The sequence below is a fragment of the Radiomyces spectabilis genome (genome assembly GCF_025331425.1).
Source record: "Radiomyces spectabilis strain NRRL 2753 chromosome Unknown BYT42scaffold_7, whole genome shotgun sequence".
In the NCBI taxonomy this organism is placed as follows: domain Eukaryota; kingdom Fungi; phylum Mucoromycota; class Mucoromycetes; order Mucorales; family Radiomycetaceae; genus Radiomyces; species Radiomyces spectabilis.
The window spans coordinates 192,262-210,523 of NW_026251932.1; the positions used below are offsets into that span (position 1 = coordinate 192,262).

Here is an 18,262-nt window from a genome sequence, read left to right on the forward strand (position 1 = left end):
AGCTTCGCCAGCATATATTCAAATTTTAATGAATCAGACACCCGTTGGGCTTCTTCCCCAGTTCTCGCATTACTCAGAACGATATCCTAACCTCACAATCAAAGAAACACCCTTGTCTTAAATGCAATACGCGCTGCTGGAAATTGTGTTGAAATTTGTGGCTCGGACGATTAGCTGTACCGTCTTGAGTTCAAGTCTTTTATTTTTGGCCGTAGACCATCTGCTGAATAAGATGATCAGGACCCGAGGTAACGTAGGATATTCTTAATCACAGACTTGGCACGTATTTTACGATGCATTCATCAAGAGAACGCTATTTATGTCTGCTCGATGCTAATCTTTTGCCTTTTAATGCTTCATTTATTTCAAGGCCATGCTTCAATTAGAGTTATCTTTTGATAAATCCTCATTCTATATAAAACCGACACAAATAGATACTGAAACCTGGGGCACTGGAACCAATATGCTTCCTATTTCTATGCGGAATGGAAGAAAAGAAATCACAGTTTTATGTAACCCCACACACTGTGAATTCTCGGCGCCATGTGTTTTTACTCTTGGGCCAACAGACTTGCGGCCATGCCGACAAACGATAATGCCAAACTAACGTACCACATGGGCGTATAGGTATGCACCGCATCATACACCACACCGCCAATGTATGCACCAAGAAACGCCGCGATCTGGTGTCCTGAAAAAAGTACAGCCAATTCATCGATTCGTTAACAACGGGTTAAAAAAATATACTGAACATTGGTCAAGGGCATGCAACGCCACGGACTTACCGACGAAAATAATGGACGACAAGGTGCCAATATATTTGTACCCGAACGCCGTGCCCAAGGACCTGGTCGTTAATGGCACCGTGCAGAGCCAAAGTAACTTTTTAAGCAGCTGCAGTTTAGAAAACCATACCGAAACAGAAGATTTTAGATTGCATCGCTTACGCCAAAAATGGTGGAAAATGTGAAAACAATTGCCACCGAGGTTGGGGCCCACGTAATGACCACAAACATGATTGCGCGAACGAAAAAGACAAAGAACAACAGGTACTTTGGTTTGATGTAAGCGCACAGGTACCCCATGACGACACTGCCTATCATGGAACAAAGACCAATGATTGATATAGCCCAAGCCGCAATATCAGGACTGTATCCTTGATCTTGCTGACCAAACAAAGAAAAAAAAGGCATACGTCAGAATAAGAGGTCCAGCCAAAACCCGATTGCCACTTACTAAATAGGCCGGAAAATGCGTGATTAAAAAGGTGATGTGAAAACCACATGCTGAGAAAGCAAGCGTAATGAAGTAAAACGTCGGCGACGTAAATAGTTTCTTGAGGACTTTGGTGATGGTTTCGTCGTCCTCGTCATTGGCAGGTGGCTCGCCGGACAGGTTGACATCATTTGAGCAACTGACGTTCTTTTCATTTCCAGATTCTTCCGTTTTTGCCTTGTCTTTTCCGAGAGTCGAGGTGGATTCGATATCGTGAGCGGATGCTGCTGCAAATACCTGGGCGGTTGATCTGATAAAGTAAGCACACGGTGAAATACCAATCATGATAAATCCTATTGATCGCCTGTTAGCTTTCTTAATCACCAGTTAAATTCAACCGAGTATCAAAAGACGTACCCATGATAAGGGCCGACCAGCGCCATCCAATATACTGGAGCATTGCTCGAGTGATGGGGAGAAATGTACATTGACCAAAGCTGCCAAAACTTGACACGATACCAAAAGCCATACTTTGTTGTTTGCTGTGAGGCGGAAAATGCCGGCCAATGGACGCGAGAATAGTAGGAAAAGAATTCCCGCCAGCGGCTACGCCGACCACAATGCCCATGCCGAAAACAAACAATGCAGATATTTGATGAGCTGCATACATGATAAAACATCCAACACCATAAATCAGGCAGGAAATAAAAACAATTTTGCCGAATCCCAGTCGCTGTTCAGCCAAGTATACAGAGAATGGTTGTGAAAAGCCCCACACAAGCTGTAATACAGCGGCTGCAATTGAAAACGTGGCTCGATCCCATCCTGTTTCTTGAGTAATCGGAATCAGGAACAGTCCAAAGCTTTGTCGAATGCCAAACGATATCCACAAAATAAATGATCCCACAATGCATGGTACGATGTTTGTACGTGACAGTTGCTTGTATTCTTTGGAAGACATGTGTATAATTAAAATAAATTACAAGATGATTGACAAGATAAAACAAAAGAAGAAAAATCAAAAAAGTGACATCTGCCAACAGGCATTTGATGTGACCTTTTATACGGCAATGTATACATGCCGAGCTGGCTCCGGATCAGTCTGCATGGGGAGACGGTGGTACAAGAAAAAATGGGTCATATGACGGTAATGTCCGTTACTGCATCAAGCGAGGTGGTTCATTTGAGAAGCATACATACCTTTTTTTTTCATCTACTTGTCAATCAAGCAGATTCCTCTGATCAGATTGTTAAAGACTGTATTCAGAATACAGAAAAAAAATTCGGTATGAACCATTATGACAGGCGCACCAAACAATGAATGTTTTGACTACAGTACAAAATATAAAAGTGGATGATAAGACGTTTTTTGTATGCAAACCCTGAATGTTGCATAAAGAAACAAAAATTTGATTCACTGATGTGAGGGTCTCAAAAAAACTCACACTGAATTTGGTTGCACAAAAAGAAGATGTAAGGTGTTGATCGTCCAGGAAACGGTTGGAGTGGATCATAAGACCATTACACAGTTTCGGTGTTTTTTATTTGCCTTTTATGGACGCAATAGGATGATATTTTCCTTCCTTCCACCAATGGAACATGAACTTCTTAACCCAAAGAAAAACCCAAACAAGGAAGAAAAGCGTCATTTCTCTTTTTTCTCACTCTGTTTTTCGGCTTCACCAGACTTTTTGCTTTTTGTTTCCGTCATTTATACTTTTGTTTTGTTCTTGGCCTTGTTTGCTATTTCCATCCCCTTTCTCTTCTCTCTCTCTCTCTCTCTCTCTCTCTCTCTCTCTTTATCACCCAAACTCCTTAATTAACCCACGTCGTACCTCCAAGGCGACGCATGTTCGGACGGCCTCGATCACGTTCACTAGGGTCCGCATACAAGAATTCATATCATTCACAATCTTATCCACAGGGACAACCACTTACATCCGCCCATTCCTCACCTATGCAGCAGGCCGCTTCGTCAAGTCAAGCCCAAGGTGGACCACCAACACCCGGGGGAGCACCCTCGGGCCAGCATACAGATCCTTCACCACAACCACCGCAAGGTCAAGCACCACCTCCACAGGCCCAAGCAGGAATGCCGACCCCGTTCATGGAACAAGGCTCAACAGGAATTATGGACACTCTCAAAAGAAAAGTACGAGAAGCCGCCGGATTCTACAATTCGGATCCCTACGGTCAAGCGAGCCGATACGCTGCTATGGCCATGCCGGCTATGGCTTACGCAGCAGCTCATCCATCCATGATGCATTCAGCGCGAGGCATGGGACCAGAGGAACAATACTATCAGCAGCAACAACAACAACAGCAACAACAGCAACAACAAGCAGCGATGATGTTTGCTCAACCCATGATGGCCGCAGGACAGCCAATGATGGGAGGTGGCATGGCGGGTATGTATGGACAACAAGCTATGCAACCACAACAACAACCGTTTTACCCAGGAATAATGTCTCAACCGAGTACACCGTATACCCCTGGCATCGGCATGTATGGTCAGAGTATGGGCTATGGTCAGTCAAGCTACCAACCGTATGGTGGCATGGCGGGTGCGTCCATGTACATGTATCCACAGCAGCAGCATCCCATGGGGATGTATGGTGCCCAAAATCCTGCAATAATGTCCCAATATCCGCAATCGTACCCTTATAATACTGGCATGATGGGTGGAGGCTATCTCGATCACTATGGCTACGGAGCCGATGCCATGCAAGCGCAGTATGGATACGGACGGCAAGAGCCGTTAATGACGCCGTACGGATACCAGAATCACGGATACAATCCCTACGGACACGGCGCTGCAATGTATGCTGTAACACCCTACGATGGTTTTGGAATGAAACGCATGTTTGTTCCCGAGAGAAATTATGTTAGTTCTGTAAAAGATCTTTGGCAAAGTGATTTAATGTAGTGAGATACTCTTGCAAGTTAGTGATACCAGATAATATCATGTGAAATATAATACAAAATAGACCGAATTTATTAAGCAGCAAAACGGTTAGAACCATTTTCTTGTTTGTAGCAGATCGTTTTTCCCTGAAGCGACCGACCTGATGAGCTTGTGATTATTATTTTCAAGATTTTTCATTTTATGGGAATCAGCTCGCCTTAATTGGGACACCACAAGATCGTTCCATTGGCAGCTGGTTGAGCAAGTTTGAATCTCCGGGCGTTGTTTTTTTTCATTATCTATTCCGAATCCAGCCATAGTTGTATAGCTTATTGGCATGACAGTTCCAGTGGCAGATTGGATTGAGAAGGCTCGATCCAACAAGCACAAGCTGTTGCCTCTGTTCTTGGGTCAAGTTTTGTCTTTGTGCATTACAGGCACCAGTACTGCCTCATCCGCTCTATGGAAACATCACGGCATCAGCATCCCATTCACACAAAACTTTTGCAACTACCTTTTGCTGGCCATCGTATACAATAGTTTATCTCGCAGTTGGTCGACAAAACGAAAGTATATTTGGCATTGTAAGTGTTATCGTCCCGAAAAGTTGGTTGTACATGATTCAAGAAAAAAGCTTAATTTTATGGTTACCAGGTTTCGGATATTCATTGGCAGATGTTCAAGGTAAACATCGTCATTGTTTTTTTTCTTTTAATCAAACGCCAACGACTTTATCACTAAACCTAGATTCCGAATAATAGCCAATGTTCTTGCTGTGCTTGCCTTTAAAAACACTTCGGTACTGTCAGCGTTGATCGTCTCGTCGTGGACCCTTCCTTGTATTATGCTGTTGTCCACTTTATGCTTGGGAGCTCGATACCGAATCTCGCATTTTCTCGCCGTATTTCTTTGTCTCTGCGGTTTAGCCATTTTAATTTATGTTGATACCAAGGAAGATGATGGCTCAAAAGGTAGAAAAACTAGTCAAAAAAAAGAAGAGGAGCCCGCTGACAATTGCTGGTCATTCTGATTTCCTTCTATGCAATCTCCTAGTCAACCACAGCTGGATTGGGGACCTGATTTGTGTAAGTTCATGACCCGAATAGGCAATAAGATCGATCATTTTAGTAATGCTTATTTTTTTTCCTTCACGATCAACAGTTGCTAAGTGCCTCATTGTACGCTGTGAGCAATGTAGCCGAAGAATATCTCGTCAACAAGTTTGATACCCAAAACTTTCTCGCCCTGGCTGGGTTCTGGGGCTCCTTGCTGTGCGGAGGTCAGGCGTAAGTAACCGTCGTGCAAAACGACAGGGTGTTGCTTCATGTACTGATGCTGTTAGAATGTAGGTTGATATTTGAATATGAACAAGTCTCCTCCATTGAATGGTCTTGGCCCGTCGGTAAGTTTCAACATCCATGCCGCTGGCGACAGCAGCTAATATTGATAAACTATAGTGGGATTGATCGGCACGTATGTGCTGTGTCTATTCACCATGTATTCGCTGGTTCCCACCTTGTATCGATGGTCGGGGGCTATTTTTATGAGCATGAGTCTGACAACCAGCAACTTTTACTCATTACTCATTGGTCTGTTTTTCCTCGAATCTCAGGTAAACTGGCCTTCATGGCTCCCATATATGCATGCAAACGGCTCGCGAATGCTAAATATTTTTGATCCACAGATGCCTCCATTTTATCCCGTCGCATATATCCTAGTGATCGGTGGCGTGACGCTGTATAACCTTGCCCCGTCACCCCATCAATACGCTGATTATCAACCACTTTAACCCATGTTCTTCCTCAATGGCTGGCCTTGACCGAACATTTTTTGATGTATATGTATACCATCTTAAGTTATTTATAGGCATTTTTTTTTTTCTTTACTCTTGAACAACAGGGGTGCATCGTACCACCTGCAATTTACTGAAGTGAATCCGTAGTATCAAGTGTGGAGTGTTATGAAGAAATAATCTTGTAAAGAGAGAAAAAGTACAAAAAAGGAAAACGAACTTGTGAAAAAGAAGAGTAAAAAATACAAAAAAAAGAATGCATCTAGAAACTACGGTGACTGACTACAAAAGAAAACTTGGTGCAAAAAACGTCAGAAAGAGGTATAAATAAAAAATGATACAAGAGAGGATAAAGAACGAACAAAGAGGTTACATAAATTACAATTTAAAACAAGCAGCTTATTAAAGTAAAGTTTTTCATTTTCATGATGCATCTTCCACTCGCCACGAGGCCATTCGCTTCAACCATTTGAGCGTAATTTGTTGCGAGTGAGGACCTTCAATGTCAGGTAAAACTTCCCAGGTACTCTCATCGCTCACAGCAGCTGTAAACGTCGGAGGCGATAAATTGCCGCGCAAAGACTGGAACGTGTCTTCAATGGTACCCACGACCCAAGCTCCCGGATGATCGGATACCACCACATACGGCTTCTCCTCCTTCTTGATCGGTCGTTTTTCCTTGACTTCTGTCTTTCGCTTCTTGTTAACCGCAACCTGCGCATTCGTCTCTGTTGATTCTTCATCACTGCTCTTTCTCTTGAGTTCTGCTTTCGGCATAGGTTCCGTCTCCTCCTTCGCCTCTTTAACCTCCTTCTTCTTATTCTGCTGCTGAGTGTCTTTCGCTTCGCTTACAGCCGGCGGCGGGGTGGAAGGCTTTGCAGTCTCTGATGGTGCGTCTGTAGGGCATTGCGTATAAAAGAGCATGTACGCTTGCTGTGAGAGAACTTCCTTGAGTGAAGCAGGTGTCACCTAAATAATATTGATAAGCGTAAGTAATTGGCTCCAGGGAATCGGTTATCCAAAGGGGGATATCACGTACACATTCGTCGTCCATGCAATACCACTTTTCGTCTGCATTTTTCACATAGGCATAGTAGTGACCGGAATGGCATCCGTAACCCGAGTGCACAAGCAACGCATAGAGTCGATATACGGTGGATTGACGTTCATTGTTCCCTTTACTGATGTAATCCTTCATATCCAGCACCTCCGGGAATCGGATCTTGGTATTCACTTTCCGCATATCGCCGTATTGCATATCAAACGCAAAACGCTTCAAATGAATATTCAAAATCATTGGCAGTTTGTTGATCGTCATTTGCTTTCCCGCCGTGACCATTTGCTTACAACTACAGAATCACTCCATTGGTCAGCATCTCGGCCCGAATGACAAGGTGGACCAATTTGCACTCACGCATCACATTTGTATTTGTTGTTCGGATCGTTGCCGCCGATAATGTCGACTTTGGTAAAGTTGCCTAGCGCTTTTTGAACGGTGTCGGCTTTATGGAGATCCACACTCAAATCCAAAAATGCATCGTACGTATTCGATGTCGCTTTACAGCTGTAGCATTTCAACTGCGATTGAAGTTTGCCACCAAAAATCTGATACAGCATGGTCGTTTCTTCCACTTTGCTTTGCAATTTACTGAAAGAAAAAAAAGGCATCAGATGGCTGACTCGGCGGCATTCTCAAGACAAGGTGCTTACCCAAGACCGTGAATGGACGCTTTCTGCATGGCGTCCATTAAACACAACATGAATTCGTGCGAATCCTCCTGTCGTCCCAATCGCAGCATTTTCGAAATGGCTATTGGTGAAAGAGAAGGACATGTAAGCAAGGGAGGGCGAGCGCCGTCTCGATCGCAAGCTTACATTTTAAGTTGCCGGTAAAGTAACCGGGCAAAATAGCCGCGCCTTTGGTCATACTCTTGGGGTCTTTGAAACATCTTCGTACATGCGTTTCCATGGAGCAGAGCGCACAATACGTCTTCATGGTACCTGTTGTATTCGGGTAAGCTAAACGTACGCTAGAGGAAACGATTACTCATTTGATTTGAGTTATCCAGCTTACATTTTTCTCGATGGACACCTGTCAAAAGATACTGGGCCAAAGGTGGCGTATAAGTGAGGCACTGCAAGACGGAATTCATAAAGCAGGTATTGTGGCCGTTGATAAGACCAGGGCCGATACGTCGTTGGAAACGCCAGAAACGTTGCAATTTACTTTGATCAAAAAGAGGTCCCTTCAATTTGCTTTGCGGCACTTCTTTGCGTTGCTGTTTTCTAAATTTTTCAAATCGGGATTGATAAGGGGTTTTGCCATCCTTGGCCCGAGGCTGCGACAGAGACGTGGTCGTCATGTTTGGTTTGCAAAGGTTTCTGAGACCCGGGGAAGGAAAGGAAAAAGAGAAACCTCGTCTATATTGAACAAGAGAAAATTATCGATCCAAAAAAATGTCTAGGAAAAGCAGTCTGATTAAAGTTCCGAAAATCAAAGCCAACCGACGGTCGGGGATTTCCATTTTTAGGCTTCCAGATGCCCAATGAGAGCCGTGCCCATCCGCAACCACCAAGGCACATTGTTTCGGTTCGTTCAAAATATTGCCACATCGAAAAAAAAAGAATTTTATTGCATCAATAATAATGAAAAAAAAGATTGCTGTGATTGTCGAAATGAGCCGTGATTCATGATTGTGAAATGAATATGTGAAAGAGAAGAGGTATGGGGAATCGGGATAAAGATAAGATGGGGGGGGGAATCGCGGGAAATATGGAAACTGATGGATTTTTACAGTTGTATGTGTGCAATAGAAGGACGCAAGGAGTATGGTTTTCTTTATACTTTCCTTTCATAGTTTTCAGGCTCATGCAAGGTTTGTTTCTTGAAGTGGATTTAAATTTGGCCTTTGATATCGATCTTTTTGAATCGCTTGCTTTGTTCCATCAACACAGGGAGAGCTGCTTTGGTATCCAAACAGTGACCCGACGCATCCTTTCGTACGCAATGTGCAAGATGATGGTCCGTCAGAAATTTATAAACTTCGGATCCCGTTCGAAAGCCCAATTCCTTTTCCACATAGTTGATTGGAATGCCATGTTTAAATCTGCGCATAAAGAATTGATGAGGGGCCCATTGTTCTCCTTTCTCAGTGCCGAACTAAAATAAAAAAAGAAACTGGCTTACCCTCTACATAAAATCTGCAAGGCTTCGATCCGCTCACGAAGAACAAAGTGATCCATCAGATACCCTCCCATGTTGGGTGTTTCCAGATACAACTGGAAAAACCTGTGGTAGTTCTTTTTGGCCACGGCCGAACGAACTTCAAGGGCATGCCGGATCCCATCGTCTGGTTTATCCTTGTGATCAGGCATAGCGAACTCTCCAATAAGAGCGTTCAATGCTATTTAACAATGACTCAATAAATTACTGTTTTCCAATGATTTAACAACCACAAAGACAGAAACTCACCTGATTGATTTTGAGAAAAGATGAAATACAAAATTCTGTAAGCCGCAAACTCTGAAATTGAACCTGGTAATCCCAGCGAATACAAGTATTTCAATTGCGTTTGACATTGGTTGTATTCGCCAAGATCGCCCTAATAGAGCAAAAAAAAAAAAAAAAAAAAAAAAAAAAAAAAAAAAAAAAAAAAAGCTTGAGTCCTGAGCTGATCGCGAAGATCGGTTTCAACGTTAGAATCATTTACCTTTTCCAAAGCGATGCGGGCATGAGTTTCATACACACGCACAGTAAATCTATCTTTGATGCACTGGACGGTCAAATCCTGACGCATCGATTTGAATTGCTCGCATATGTATGAATAGTCTTGGTTCTTTTTCCACTTTTTCCGTAACATTTTAAACGTTTGCTTCAACACCGGTAACGGTCGCACAGTAGCCGGATCCACAGCCTAATGTGAGAATACCAATTTTTATCAGTTCCTGCAACCAAATCAAAAACAGATCATCACAGAAAACGAGTCTTTTTACCGAAGTCAAACGAAAGTATGGCTTTTCGAGATCAGTGTTGGTGCCAACGACGGGCTTCCCATGCCAACTTCCTTCCCCACCCTGTAGATCGATTAATATGATGTTGGGATCATCGAATATTTGTCGACCATACCATATCTTCGGTGGGAGGCGTGACACGTCGGACAGGCATATCCGCCTGGAAGCGTTTTGCTCGCATCTCCCTTCGCCGCTGTTCCTCTGGCGTATTTAGAATTGCTGGCAGTACCGCCTTTTTCGCTAATTTTAGACTAACGATTCGTTTGCGTCAATGAACAATTCTTTTTGAAAAAAAATCGGATGGTTGAACGCTTACACAGGACTAGCGTTGGGATTGGCTATGGCACCACAGGCACTACTCAATATGTGAGAAAAAAAATACGAGAGACGAAACTGGATGCACCGGGTCGCTGCAGGCAAAGGCGAGGTCTTACCTGGGTAAAGATTTGTTTTGCCAATCAATTGTATGGAGTAAGCCAGACTCCTTAGCTGCTAGGATGATATTCTTCAGCTCGGTTTCCAGCTGTGCACGTTTACCGGGTTGGCAATTGTCAAATGATAAACTAACGTAATCACTAAAGAGAAAAAACCCTTGATCAGCATTTAGAGTAAGCCATGGCCAATCCGCAGCCAGAGTTATACCGCAAACTTGACGGCCAAGCATTCTCAGAAGACGATGTGTTAGTTTGGTCAGAGCCTTTGGCTTCTTCCGTTTGGCTTTGTATGGCCACTGCATTGGCCTTTGTTGCAATCTTGGCTTTTTTGCTCGGTTGGGTGCTTACAGCCACGAAGGCCGGTTCTACGGGTAACGACAACCGTCAGTTAACATGCTAATCTCGGCCTGATTCTCCCATTACTTCGTCCTGTCATTGTTTCGAATGGTGGCTGCTTAGTTCGGACAACTACAGATAATGCGACCACTCGAGTTCCCTACAAAAGAATACTTAGAGCGCAAAAAAGAGACTGGCGCGAATCTTTCGAAAATAAAAGAACAAAAAAATTCCCCAATTTGAACGTCTTGAATTTTTTTTTTTTTTTTTTTTTTTTGGATCCGCCGCACCGTAATATGATCACTTGGAAACAATCACCACTTAAAGCTTCCGAATGAATCTCGAATAATAAGATGTATATATGTATGATGATGTATTCACCGTATTTTTCGCTTAAGGCGAGTTGGTTCTTGTTCCAATAAAGCTTATTTGCAAGTAACAAATGTGAATAACCGGAAGAGTTGGGCGAAAAGCACAGGACCATTTAATGTGAATTCAAGCCGAGATTTCAGCAAATTCTCGTATGGTTACTGTTCTTATGTGCAGCGTAAATAAGCTCATTTATTGATTTTTTCGAATGGGTATCTTTCGGTTTAGTAACGACACTTATCGAGCTATCCGTTGTTTGAATACATGCAGGAAATTTCTCATTGGTTTGGCAGGCGAATAGTGTAGGCGAGTAGTGTGGGCATCAGATTCGATTGCTTGTACAATTGATTTTTGCTTCATTGATATTGGAGCACAGAAAGGTACTCCATGTCAACTCCCTGCGAAGCCCACTCACTCACTCTAAAGCCCCATTGGCTCCAAACCAAGAATCTCGCCCACGACTTATTGAAAGAATATTTAGTGACAATAGGATGCTCATTGATACAGTGATTCCCGATCTGCTATTGCGGACATCTGGTTCGCTGTTGCGGGTTATTAATTCCATGCCTGGTGCGAAGGTTATTTTAGCCAACTCTGAAAAATAGAAAGAATATCCAAACTTATGGAAGGAAATATTCCATGTTCAAATGAGAGGTCAGATTGGTGATGTCCGTGTCGGATATGTAATTGATCATGTCGGAATACGACAATGAATGGCCATGGCAGCATTAACATTTTCGGCGACAATTCCGTCGCAGGAGCATAGTAGCTCTGAGGGACGAACGCGATGGGTACGTGCCATACCCTCTCGACATGCGGAATCTAGTTGTTGCTTCTCCAATCCACGTAATTGGAAGGAACTTGCTTCCGTTGTTGCCACGTACGCTTTCTCGCCACGAGAAAATGGTGGTTCTTGATTTCCACTTTTGGTTGTACCAAGTTGGTCACAATGGGCAGCTTGGGCATTAACTTCATTGTCCACATTTTCGGTATCGAGCAATTGACAGCCTGCCGCGTTACTGACGGATTGACATCGAATTGTTGGTGGGTCTATGACGGAACAATGTGCTGAGCTAGCTCACGAGCTACTTCGCTATATTGTTCTATGATCTTCAGGCTGTCCACTTTGTATGCATGTGTAACATTTGCCTAAAATAAAGATATAAGATGAGTATTGATGAAACGGATAACTTGATATACATCAGTACTTACGGGTTGCTTCGTTAATATACTAATGCGCTTCCAGATGTGACAAAGCATTAAACTCGGCTTTTACTGTCGAGGCAGGAGTAAATGTCCAGGAGACCACACTTGGTACAACCCATTATTCTGGGCCGGTTGAGCCGTTTTGGACACCGTCTCCATAATGCAAGACAGCCTCCGCGTCGTTCGCATGAGCACCAACCCCGAAAGGATTCCCAGAGAACGTCGAAGGAATTCGCGTGTCGGTATTAATGCAAAGCGGATCTTCCGTCTTGCTTGGACAATAGGCAGAGGGTTCGTTCGAATCTTTTTCGTAATGGTTGAACGAAAGATGTCTACGCAGGCGCAGCAAGTAAAACAGGAAGAAGAAAAGTGTGACGCGCGGCAAATGATGACGTGTTGAGTAGATTATGCTTCTTTTTTTTTCTTTCTTTTGTATAGGCAAATTATGCTCCTCAAAGATAGAGAAGAATTTTGGAGTGCACCAAGTGTTGGCCTCTATCGTTTATCATCTCCTCACCCTGTCGACCAATGACGAAACCTTGATTCTGGCAAATAAAAATCGCAAACGCAAGAATCATACAGGGTATAACTCTTGAACTTGCAAAACAACCATGCGTACGAACAAACAATAATTATAACAATTCGCCGTGTTAGAGTAGAAGCTGATTGCAAGTCGTCCTGGTTAGACTATTCAAATAGAATAATCAAGCTACTGGGAGCGGGCTGCCAGATGGTTCATAGATTTCGCAGTGTACATCCGGACCTATGCATACAAGAAGTACAGCGTGTCTATTTGTCAGGCCAAGATCCATCGGAAACAATGTCGTTGACGAAGACACTTTCTGAAAGTATTCGTAGAATTACCTGCGCATAGGCCTTAGGGATCTGCAACATAGAGGTTCCGTCAAGAGGCTGCTCTATGACTTTGCAATGAATCGTAAATCTAGGACATGTCATGGATTGTGGTTGGCACAATATCAAATAACGAGAAAGCACCATCGCCTATTCAAGGAAAACTGAACTCCAACAAGTCTTATAAGGATACCTTTCAAGATTTTTAATTATGGCAGTTGCCTCTTGTAGAAACGCACTATATTTCAGGGACTACGATTAATGCGACTGAATCACCGGAGAATATTTGGATCAGCAAAATCCACCTCCGCACTTGGTGCCATAGATTGAAATACACAACAGCCGATCAAACGTCCGCAATAATAAAACTGGTAGCACTGTGAGCGTGAACTCACAAAAACTAATAAACTTATTATCCTCCATCACAGAAGGTTACTCGCAAGGTCGAAGCCGTGGAAGATGCTTATGACATTGGCAATTAATCAAGATGAGAAATCTTGGCAGTGCCATACGTGTGACGGCGAAATGGGATAACCCTTTAAAATCAGAAAATGGTGCAAATTCCCGCGTTTTAACATCTTTTTGTTTCCTGACCCTGATGACAAAGGAGCTTCTGGGGTGTGGGTTGAACCACCAGCCAAGAAGTAGCTTGTGGAAGGTATATCTTGATACAAGCGTCCTAAGTGGGGTGATAGTGACTGGTTGACTCACTTTGCGGACTCTCCAGTGCTATCACTTGTAGCGCATGTCATGGGTCACCAATTCCCTTTTTCCACCTCTTTTTGTTTCCTGACCCTGATGACAAAGGAGCTTCTGGGGTGTGGGTTGAACCACCAGCCAAGAAGTAGCTTGTAGAAGATATATCTTGATACAAGCGTCCTAAGTGGGGTGATAGTGACTGGTTGACTCACTTTGCGGACTCTCCAGTGCTATCACTTGTAGCGCATGTCATGGGTCACCAATTCCCTCTTTTCCCTATCTTTTCGCTAATCGGCATGAAGGTACGCTTCCTGAAAGCGCAAACGTGGTATGTTAATGTAGCCTTGAAGGACAATCGAAATTCTGGAAAAGCGATAAAGGCAAGAAGGCTACTCTGAAGCTGTGCGCTTACAAACCCTTTAGTGCCAATGACTGGAATCACGTCCCCGGCAACAATACCGGTATTCAAGTATTTTATCAGTAAGTTTGAAAGCTGTAGATTGAATATATGATTCTAACTCACAAAAATACCTGGGAAACACATGGATGTGCGCAACCGTGAGCTTGCCGGATCAGACGCTGACACAATCGAGGAACAAGCCGCAACAAGAATGACGCCAAATTTGGTTCGCTATTCCTCATGGCTTCTGAGGAAAGCACATGAATTAGGAGGAAAACAGTGGCCTCTCCTTCCGGTCTCATCACACCAAATCTGTAAGATAACTGTATGGATTATTGAATATATTTTGGTAGAGACTTAAACGTACATTTTCACAGCGTACGTGCGATTGACGGGAAACGGCTTGTTTGATTTTCTTAACGAAGTTTGGATGTCTGGGCATCCTGTTCCTCCCGCTTTAATGGTTCGTGAAGATCGTGTGGAAAAACTCTGTGAAATTACGCTAAGCAAATGTCTATAGTACGAAAAGCACCTAGATCTGTAACGGAGCCACGGATACAATTTATTCCCAAAACCTCGCTTGAAAGATCCTAGCGAGACCAAGAATTCAAGCAAGACCTATGGGAAGCATTTTCGATCCCGATAAAGTTTGCCCAAAAGGGTTGCCCTTCTCCCAGGTGAAGCCAGGTAAATGGATGCAATTGATACAGCAAGATGTTGAAAAAGCGACTAACTTGCGACCTTTTTTTTCGATAATAAACAGCCGGTACTTCCCAACATACTCAATTCGCCAACAGCATTGATACGGATGGGGTGATGACCAGCGTAAAGTTTTGTAAACGTTGGGACCGGAGTAAGTTTTTCTATAGTTGGATGCGTGTATCTCATTCAGATCATCTCACCGACGTCATTATGTAGCTCCTTATCCATCGTCCTACTGCTATACTGTGCCCCCACTGCACGTCGGCGAATAACGATGCCAACGCACTGGTAAGCAAGGAGGTCCGCATTACTTTGACGACATAATGACTATATCATTGGTTGTTCTAGATTTGGGACCGGGATATTAACGCTGGCGTGAATATGAGACGAATCCTCACAGCGTATAGCAACTCTGGTTATCAGATCGGTTCTCGAACTGCTGCTTTGTGTCGTCCAAGTAGCACAGAAGATGTGATGGGCGGTCAAAGTGCCGCCAACCAACTCCTGTGAATTCAGCTCGCTCTTGAGTCTTTTGAATGCCTTTGGTAAGCTGCGCTTTCAGATGCCCAGTGCAGATTTTTTTGCTGATGACATAATATGATGCTTAGGAAGGGGTGACATAAGGGCGTGCGAAAGGACCATCCCTCATTCATCGCTGGGAAAATAGTTGTAAAAAATAGTATCTATCCTTTTGCATTTGTTATATTTCAGATAGGCACTTCGAATTTTCAAAATATGATAATTTTCTTGTATCGGAATGAAAGTGATTGAAGGAAACGAGTATTCAGCTTGCTTGGATCGGGGATTAGTGGATATTTCTCGAGAGTCGGCTAAAATAATCTTCGCACCAAGCATGGAACTAATAACGCACAACAGCGAACCCATTGATGTCCGCAACAACAAATTGAAATCACAGACGGTGTTCAAAAAAAAACCATGATGACCGGTCCGGTGTTTCAAAATGGGATGATAATAATGTCGTCAGCCCTGGTGTGCCTCCGATCCCGCTATTCCCATTTCTTATTTTGTGTGTTTCTGTTTTATAGAAATAACAAACACTTACTCCCCTATGAAGCAACAAACATACAACACTGAAGTATTCATGCTACCTTATAAGGGCGGACGGCAGCGTGTATATACCACTGAGCAACGCAAAGATCGTAATCGCTTGGCCCAAGCCGCATTTCGAGAAAGGCGATCTCAGTACACCAAAACATTGGAGGAGACCGTGCTTCGATTTGACAGCCTACTGGAAGAAATGCAGCGCAATAACGCATGCTTAACGGAGAAGGCGGCGCAACTACAGAATACATGTATACAACTTTCAGAAAAACAACAAGGAATACAGGAAATGGTGCAGTCCTTGGCACTGGAAAATCAGCAACTTCGACAGCAGTTGGCCACCTTGCAGTCACTGCTACTATCATCATGCCCTGATTGTAAGTACAGTGTGACATTGCCTGCAAATACATGGTTATTAACAGGATTTCTTTCTCTTTTTTTTAACGTAGCGAGATATGAAAGCTCGACAGCTGAATCTGTGAGTCGAAGCGTTGGGCCGGTGCTTTTGGACGATGATTGGCAACTCGATCCGCACTTGGGTTTACCGCTCTCGACAGCAACATCGGGCACCATGTTATTACTAGGCGAGTATATTTACAAATATAATATTCACATCGAGCTATGATCCTAGAGGATCCCTTTTCATTTTCTTTAGATGATTTACCGTCAAGCTGTGGAACCAACACTTATTCCCTGGCACCAAATCTAGGCAAGTTGACTTTTCTTGTTGTGTTTCTGTGAATGAACGATTATTGCATCGTTTGATATGCCTTGAGATCCTAGTAAGTTTTTGTTTTTTATTTCATTCTGTAGTGTGACACCTTGAGGACACGGAGGTCGTTGTAGCATAAACTAGCGGGAATATCATTTTTGGTTTTTTTTTTCTCTCAAATATACAGTAAACTATTGACTTGATGATTTTCTACTGGATAAAAATTAAATTGATGTGAAAAGAGGCCATCAGCAAAACAAGGCTGATTTTTTGGTTGTCACTTTAAATTTTATCCGGCATTTCTTTTTCAGGTCAAAGAAACCATTTTCTGCAATCTGAATCAATAATTCAGGTGGAATAAGGGTCCAAACTCTTTTTTTTTTTTTTTTTTTTTTTTTTTTTTTTTTTTGCAGGGAATTGAGACATTCATGTTCATGCGACTTCGGCGCTTTATTTTAATCCCAAGTTTCTATGCGCTCAGGGGATAAGGCACATTAGAATTGTTCTCGCTGCATTCAATGTTACAACACAAAGTTACACAGAGATAATCAGTTGATCACTGCACCTTTTGCGTATCTGTATAGTTTACCTTTTAGAGCCATACCCAAAGGTATTTTTTATCGCTTGTTCTCAACGAAAACATACATATCAGCGCATGGTTTCTATCATTTAATTACGTGCGGAACAGCACGATGGATAAATCTTCAAGATCCGTACACAGGAATCTAGTATGCACGAAAGGAGCAGTATCGCTCCCAAGTCGTGATACAATATTTCATGGTACATTGTGGACACTATAAACTAGTAGAAAGACAAGCTTAACCAAAGTTGGATGGAAATAGCGCACCCTTGTGCGTGGAAGGTTGACAGTGCTAAAACAAATGGACAAAACGCGTTTCATGTTATCATACAAAATGTTAGAAGATATGGACTTGTTTTCCGATGCTGCATTTTGCATAATTCAAAATAATAATAATAATAATAATATGAATGAGACCTCCCAACTCTCCCGCCTTTCCACGCGAATCAGCCCATGAATCAAACCTATTGCCGGTTTTGTTTGTTCTTTTATTTTCGTTTTTTTTTTTTTGTAAAGAAAAAAAAAATTCAAACAAACAACATTGACTTTCCGTAACCGTCTTTAATCAGCTGCACAGACAATGAGGCAATGTCATTGAGGGTTTTTCTTTGACGAAATAGCGCGATAAGATCGACTTAGGAATAGGTATTCGCGAATTCCGTTTTTACCGCCAAGTATGGTTGAGATGAGCAATAGATAACGGAACTTGATGCAACGAACGGGATAAGGTAATCCACCTCGCCAGATAAAGATAAACAGAACTTTTTTTTTTTGATCAACCGATAAAGACAATGATTGGGTATTCTATTGAGAATCCCAGCAAAGCAACCATTACCAAAAAAAAAAAAAAAAAAAAAAAAACCTCAATTTTCCACCATACGTAATGGACCATTTATAAGAGCACTAAACACAGCTAATGAACAAAGCGCAATAAACGACTTGCTTGCATTGATCATGCTGTGACGATTCTTATAGACTGTCAACAAC

The 18,262-nt window shown here is 42.7% G+C and overlaps 9 protein-coding genes across 9 annotated transcripts; 6 read left to right on the forward strand and 3 right to left on the reverse strand.

Annotated features, from left to right (window-relative positions):
• Positions 1-346: 346 nt before the first annotated feature.
• BYT42DRAFT_344934 (major facilitator superfamily domain-containing protein) lies at positions 347-2,228 on the reverse strand. The gene is made up of 5 exons (XM_051563141.1): positions 1,633-2,228; positions 1,237-1,568; positions 948-1,166; positions 786-882; positions 347-691 (listed from the first exon to the last, which is right to left on the reverse strand). Exons 1-5 carry the CDS (start codon positions 2,174-2,176, stop codon positions 552-554), a joined length of 1,332 nt encoding a protein of 443 aa, XP_051422774.1. The 5' UTR covers positions 2,177-2,228; the 3' UTR covers positions 347-551.
• A 479-nt stretch (positions 2,229-2,707) lies between these two features.
• Positions 2,708-4,227, forward strand: BYT42DRAFT_570390 (uncharacterized protein). Its single transcript, XM_051568386.1, has one exon. The coding sequence runs from the start codon at positions 3,065-3,067 to the stop codon at positions 4,139-4,141; it is 1,077 nt and encodes a 358-aa protein (XP_051422775.1). The 5' UTR covers positions 2,708-3,064; the 3' UTR covers positions 4,142-4,227.
• Positions 4,228-4,457: 230 nt separating this feature from the next.
• Positions 4,458-5,909, forward strand: BYT42DRAFT_497117 (solute carrier family 35 member SLC35F1/F2/F6; the record flags this gene model as incomplete). The annotated part of the gene is made up of 8 exons (XM_051564473.1): positions 4,458-4,690; positions 4,728-4,804; positions 4,882-5,091; positions 5,174-5,205; positions 5,282-5,406; positions 5,470-5,522; positions 5,578-5,732; positions 5,805-5,909. The coding sequence occupies 8 exons, from the start codon at positions 4,458-4,460 to the stop codon at positions 5,907-5,909; spliced, it is 990 nt and encodes a 329-aa protein (XP_051422776.1).
• A 426-nt stretch (positions 5,910-6,335) lies between these two features.
• Positions 6,336-8,275, reverse strand: BYT42DRAFT_497734 (uncharacterized protein; the record flags this gene model as incomplete). Its single annotated transcript, XM_051564519.1, has 6 exons — positions 6,336-6,881; positions 6,952-7,261; positions 7,327-7,560; positions 7,623-7,722; positions 7,788-7,913; positions 7,987-8,275. The coding sequence occupies 6 exons, from the start codon at positions 8,273-8,275 to the stop codon at positions 6,336-6,338; spliced, it is 1,605 nt and encodes a 534-aa protein (XP_051422777.1).
• Positions 8,276-8,514: 239 nt separating this feature from the next.
• BYT42DRAFT_570395 (SAC3/GANP/Nin1/mts3/eIF-3 p25 family-domain-containing protein) lies at positions 8,515-10,904 on the reverse strand. The gene is made up of 10 exons (XM_051568387.1): positions 10,781-10,904; positions 10,566-10,722; positions 10,358-10,498; positions 10,240-10,278; positions 10,039-10,174; positions 9,906-9,986; positions 9,623-9,826; positions 9,385-9,514; positions 9,100-9,316; positions 8,515-9,019 (listed from the first exon to the last, which is right to left on the reverse strand). The coding sequence occupies exons 1-10, from the start codon at positions 10,791-10,793 to the stop codon at positions 8,809-8,811; spliced, it is 1,329 nt and encodes a 442-aa protein (XP_051422778.1). The 5' UTR covers positions 10,794-10,904; the 3' UTR covers positions 8,515-8,808.
• Positions 10,905-12,644: 1,740 nt separating this feature from the next.
• On the forward strand, positions 12,645-13,219 carry BYT42DRAFT_570399 (uncharacterized protein). The gene is made up of 2 exons (XM_051568388.1): positions 12,645-12,851; positions 12,923-13,219. Exons 1-2 carry the CDS (start codon positions 12,676-12,678, stop codon positions 13,140-13,142), a joined length of 396 nt encoding a protein of 131 aa, XP_051422779.1. The 5' UTR covers positions 12,645-12,675; the 3' UTR covers positions 13,143-13,219.
• A 729-nt stretch (positions 13,220-13,948) lies between these two features.
• BYT42DRAFT_345125 (uncharacterized protein) lies at positions 13,949-15,117 on the forward strand. The gene is made up of 5 exons (XM_051563142.1): positions 13,949-14,147; positions 14,243-14,295; positions 14,351-14,533; positions 14,597-14,906; positions 14,983-15,117. Exons 1-4 carry the CDS (start codon positions 14,071-14,073, stop codon positions 14,737-14,739), a joined length of 456 nt encoding a protein of 151 aa, XP_051422780.1. The 5' UTR covers positions 13,949-14,070; the 3' UTR covers positions 14,740-14,906; positions 14,983-15,117.
• BYT42DRAFT_614143 (uncharacterized protein) lies at positions 14,840-15,431 on the forward strand (the record flags this gene model as incomplete). The annotated part of the gene is made up of 4 exons (XM_051571819.1): positions 14,840-14,906; positions 14,983-15,044; positions 15,138-15,209; positions 15,270-15,431. 4 exons carry the CDS (start codon positions 14,840-14,842, stop codon positions 15,429-15,431), a joined length of 363 nt encoding a protein of 120 aa, XP_051422781.1.
• Positions 15,432-15,940: 509 nt separating this feature from the next.
• BYT42DRAFT_345167 (uncharacterized protein) lies at positions 15,941-16,939 on the forward strand. Its single transcript, XM_051563143.1, has 2 exons — positions 15,941-16,360; positions 16,433-16,939. Exons 1-2 carry the CDS (start codon positions 15,991-15,993, stop codon positions 16,606-16,608), a joined length of 546 nt encoding a protein of 181 aa, XP_051422782.1. The 5' UTR covers positions 15,941-15,990; the 3' UTR covers positions 16,609-16,939.
• Positions 16,940-18,262: the final 1,323 nt, after the last annotated feature.

Bases quoted from the DNA above. Each gene is read 5' to 3' on its own strand.
- BYT42DRAFT_570390 (XM_051568386.1), top strand. From the start codon at position 3,065: ATGTTCGGACGGCCTCGATCACGTTCACTAGGGTCCGCATACAAGAAT.
- BYT42DRAFT_570395 (XM_051568387.1), bottom strand. The intron at 10,499-10,565 runs GTATAACTCTGG...TTTTCTCTTTAG, and splicing joins GCTTGGCCGTCAAGTTTGCG to TGATTACGTTAGTTTATCAT. The intron at 9,020-9,099 runs GTAAGCCAGTTT...CTTTATGCGCAG, and splicing joins TTGCAGATTTTATGTAGAGG to ATTTAAACATGGCATTCCAA.
- BYT42DRAFT_344934 (XM_051563141.1), bottom strand. From the start codon at position 2,176: ATGTCTTCCAAAGAATACAAGCAACTGTCACGTACAAACATCGTACCA. The intron at 1,167-1,236 runs GTAAGTGGCAAT...TTGTTTGGTCAG, and splicing joins CGCATTTTCCGGCCTATTTA to CAAGATCAAGGATACAGTCC. The intron at 883-947 runs GTAAGCGATGCA...CTGCTTAAAAAG, and splicing joins CATTTTCCACCATTTTTGGC to TTACTTTGGCTCTGCACGGT.
- BYT42DRAFT_345125 (XM_051563142.1), top strand. From the start codon at position 14,071: ATGGGTCACCAATTCCCTCTTTTCCCTATCTTTTCGCTAATCGGCATG. The intron at 14,148-14,242 runs GTATGTTAATGT...CAAACCCTTTAG, and splicing joins TTCCTGAAAGCGCAAACGTG to TGCCAATGACTGGAATCACG. The intron at 14,534-14,596 runs GTAAGATAACTG...ACATTTTCACAG, and splicing joins GGTCTCATCACACCAAATCT to CGTACGTGCGATTGACGGGA.
- BYT42DRAFT_570399 (XM_051568388.1), top strand. From the start codon at position 12,676: ATGCTTCTTTTTTTTTCTTTCTTTTGTATAGGCAAATTATGCTCCTCA. The intron at 12,852-12,922 runs GTATAACTCTTG...TCGCCGTGTTAG, and splicing joins AAACGCAAGAATCATACAGG to AGTAGAAGCTGATTGCAAGT.
- BYT42DRAFT_345167 (XM_051563143.1), top strand. From the start codon at position 15,991: ATGAAGCAACAAACATACAACACTGAAGTATTCATGCTACCTTATAAG. The intron at 16,361-16,432 runs GTAAGTACAGTG...TTTTTAACGTAG, and splicing joins ACTATCATCATGCCCTGATT to CGAGATATGAAAGCTCGACA.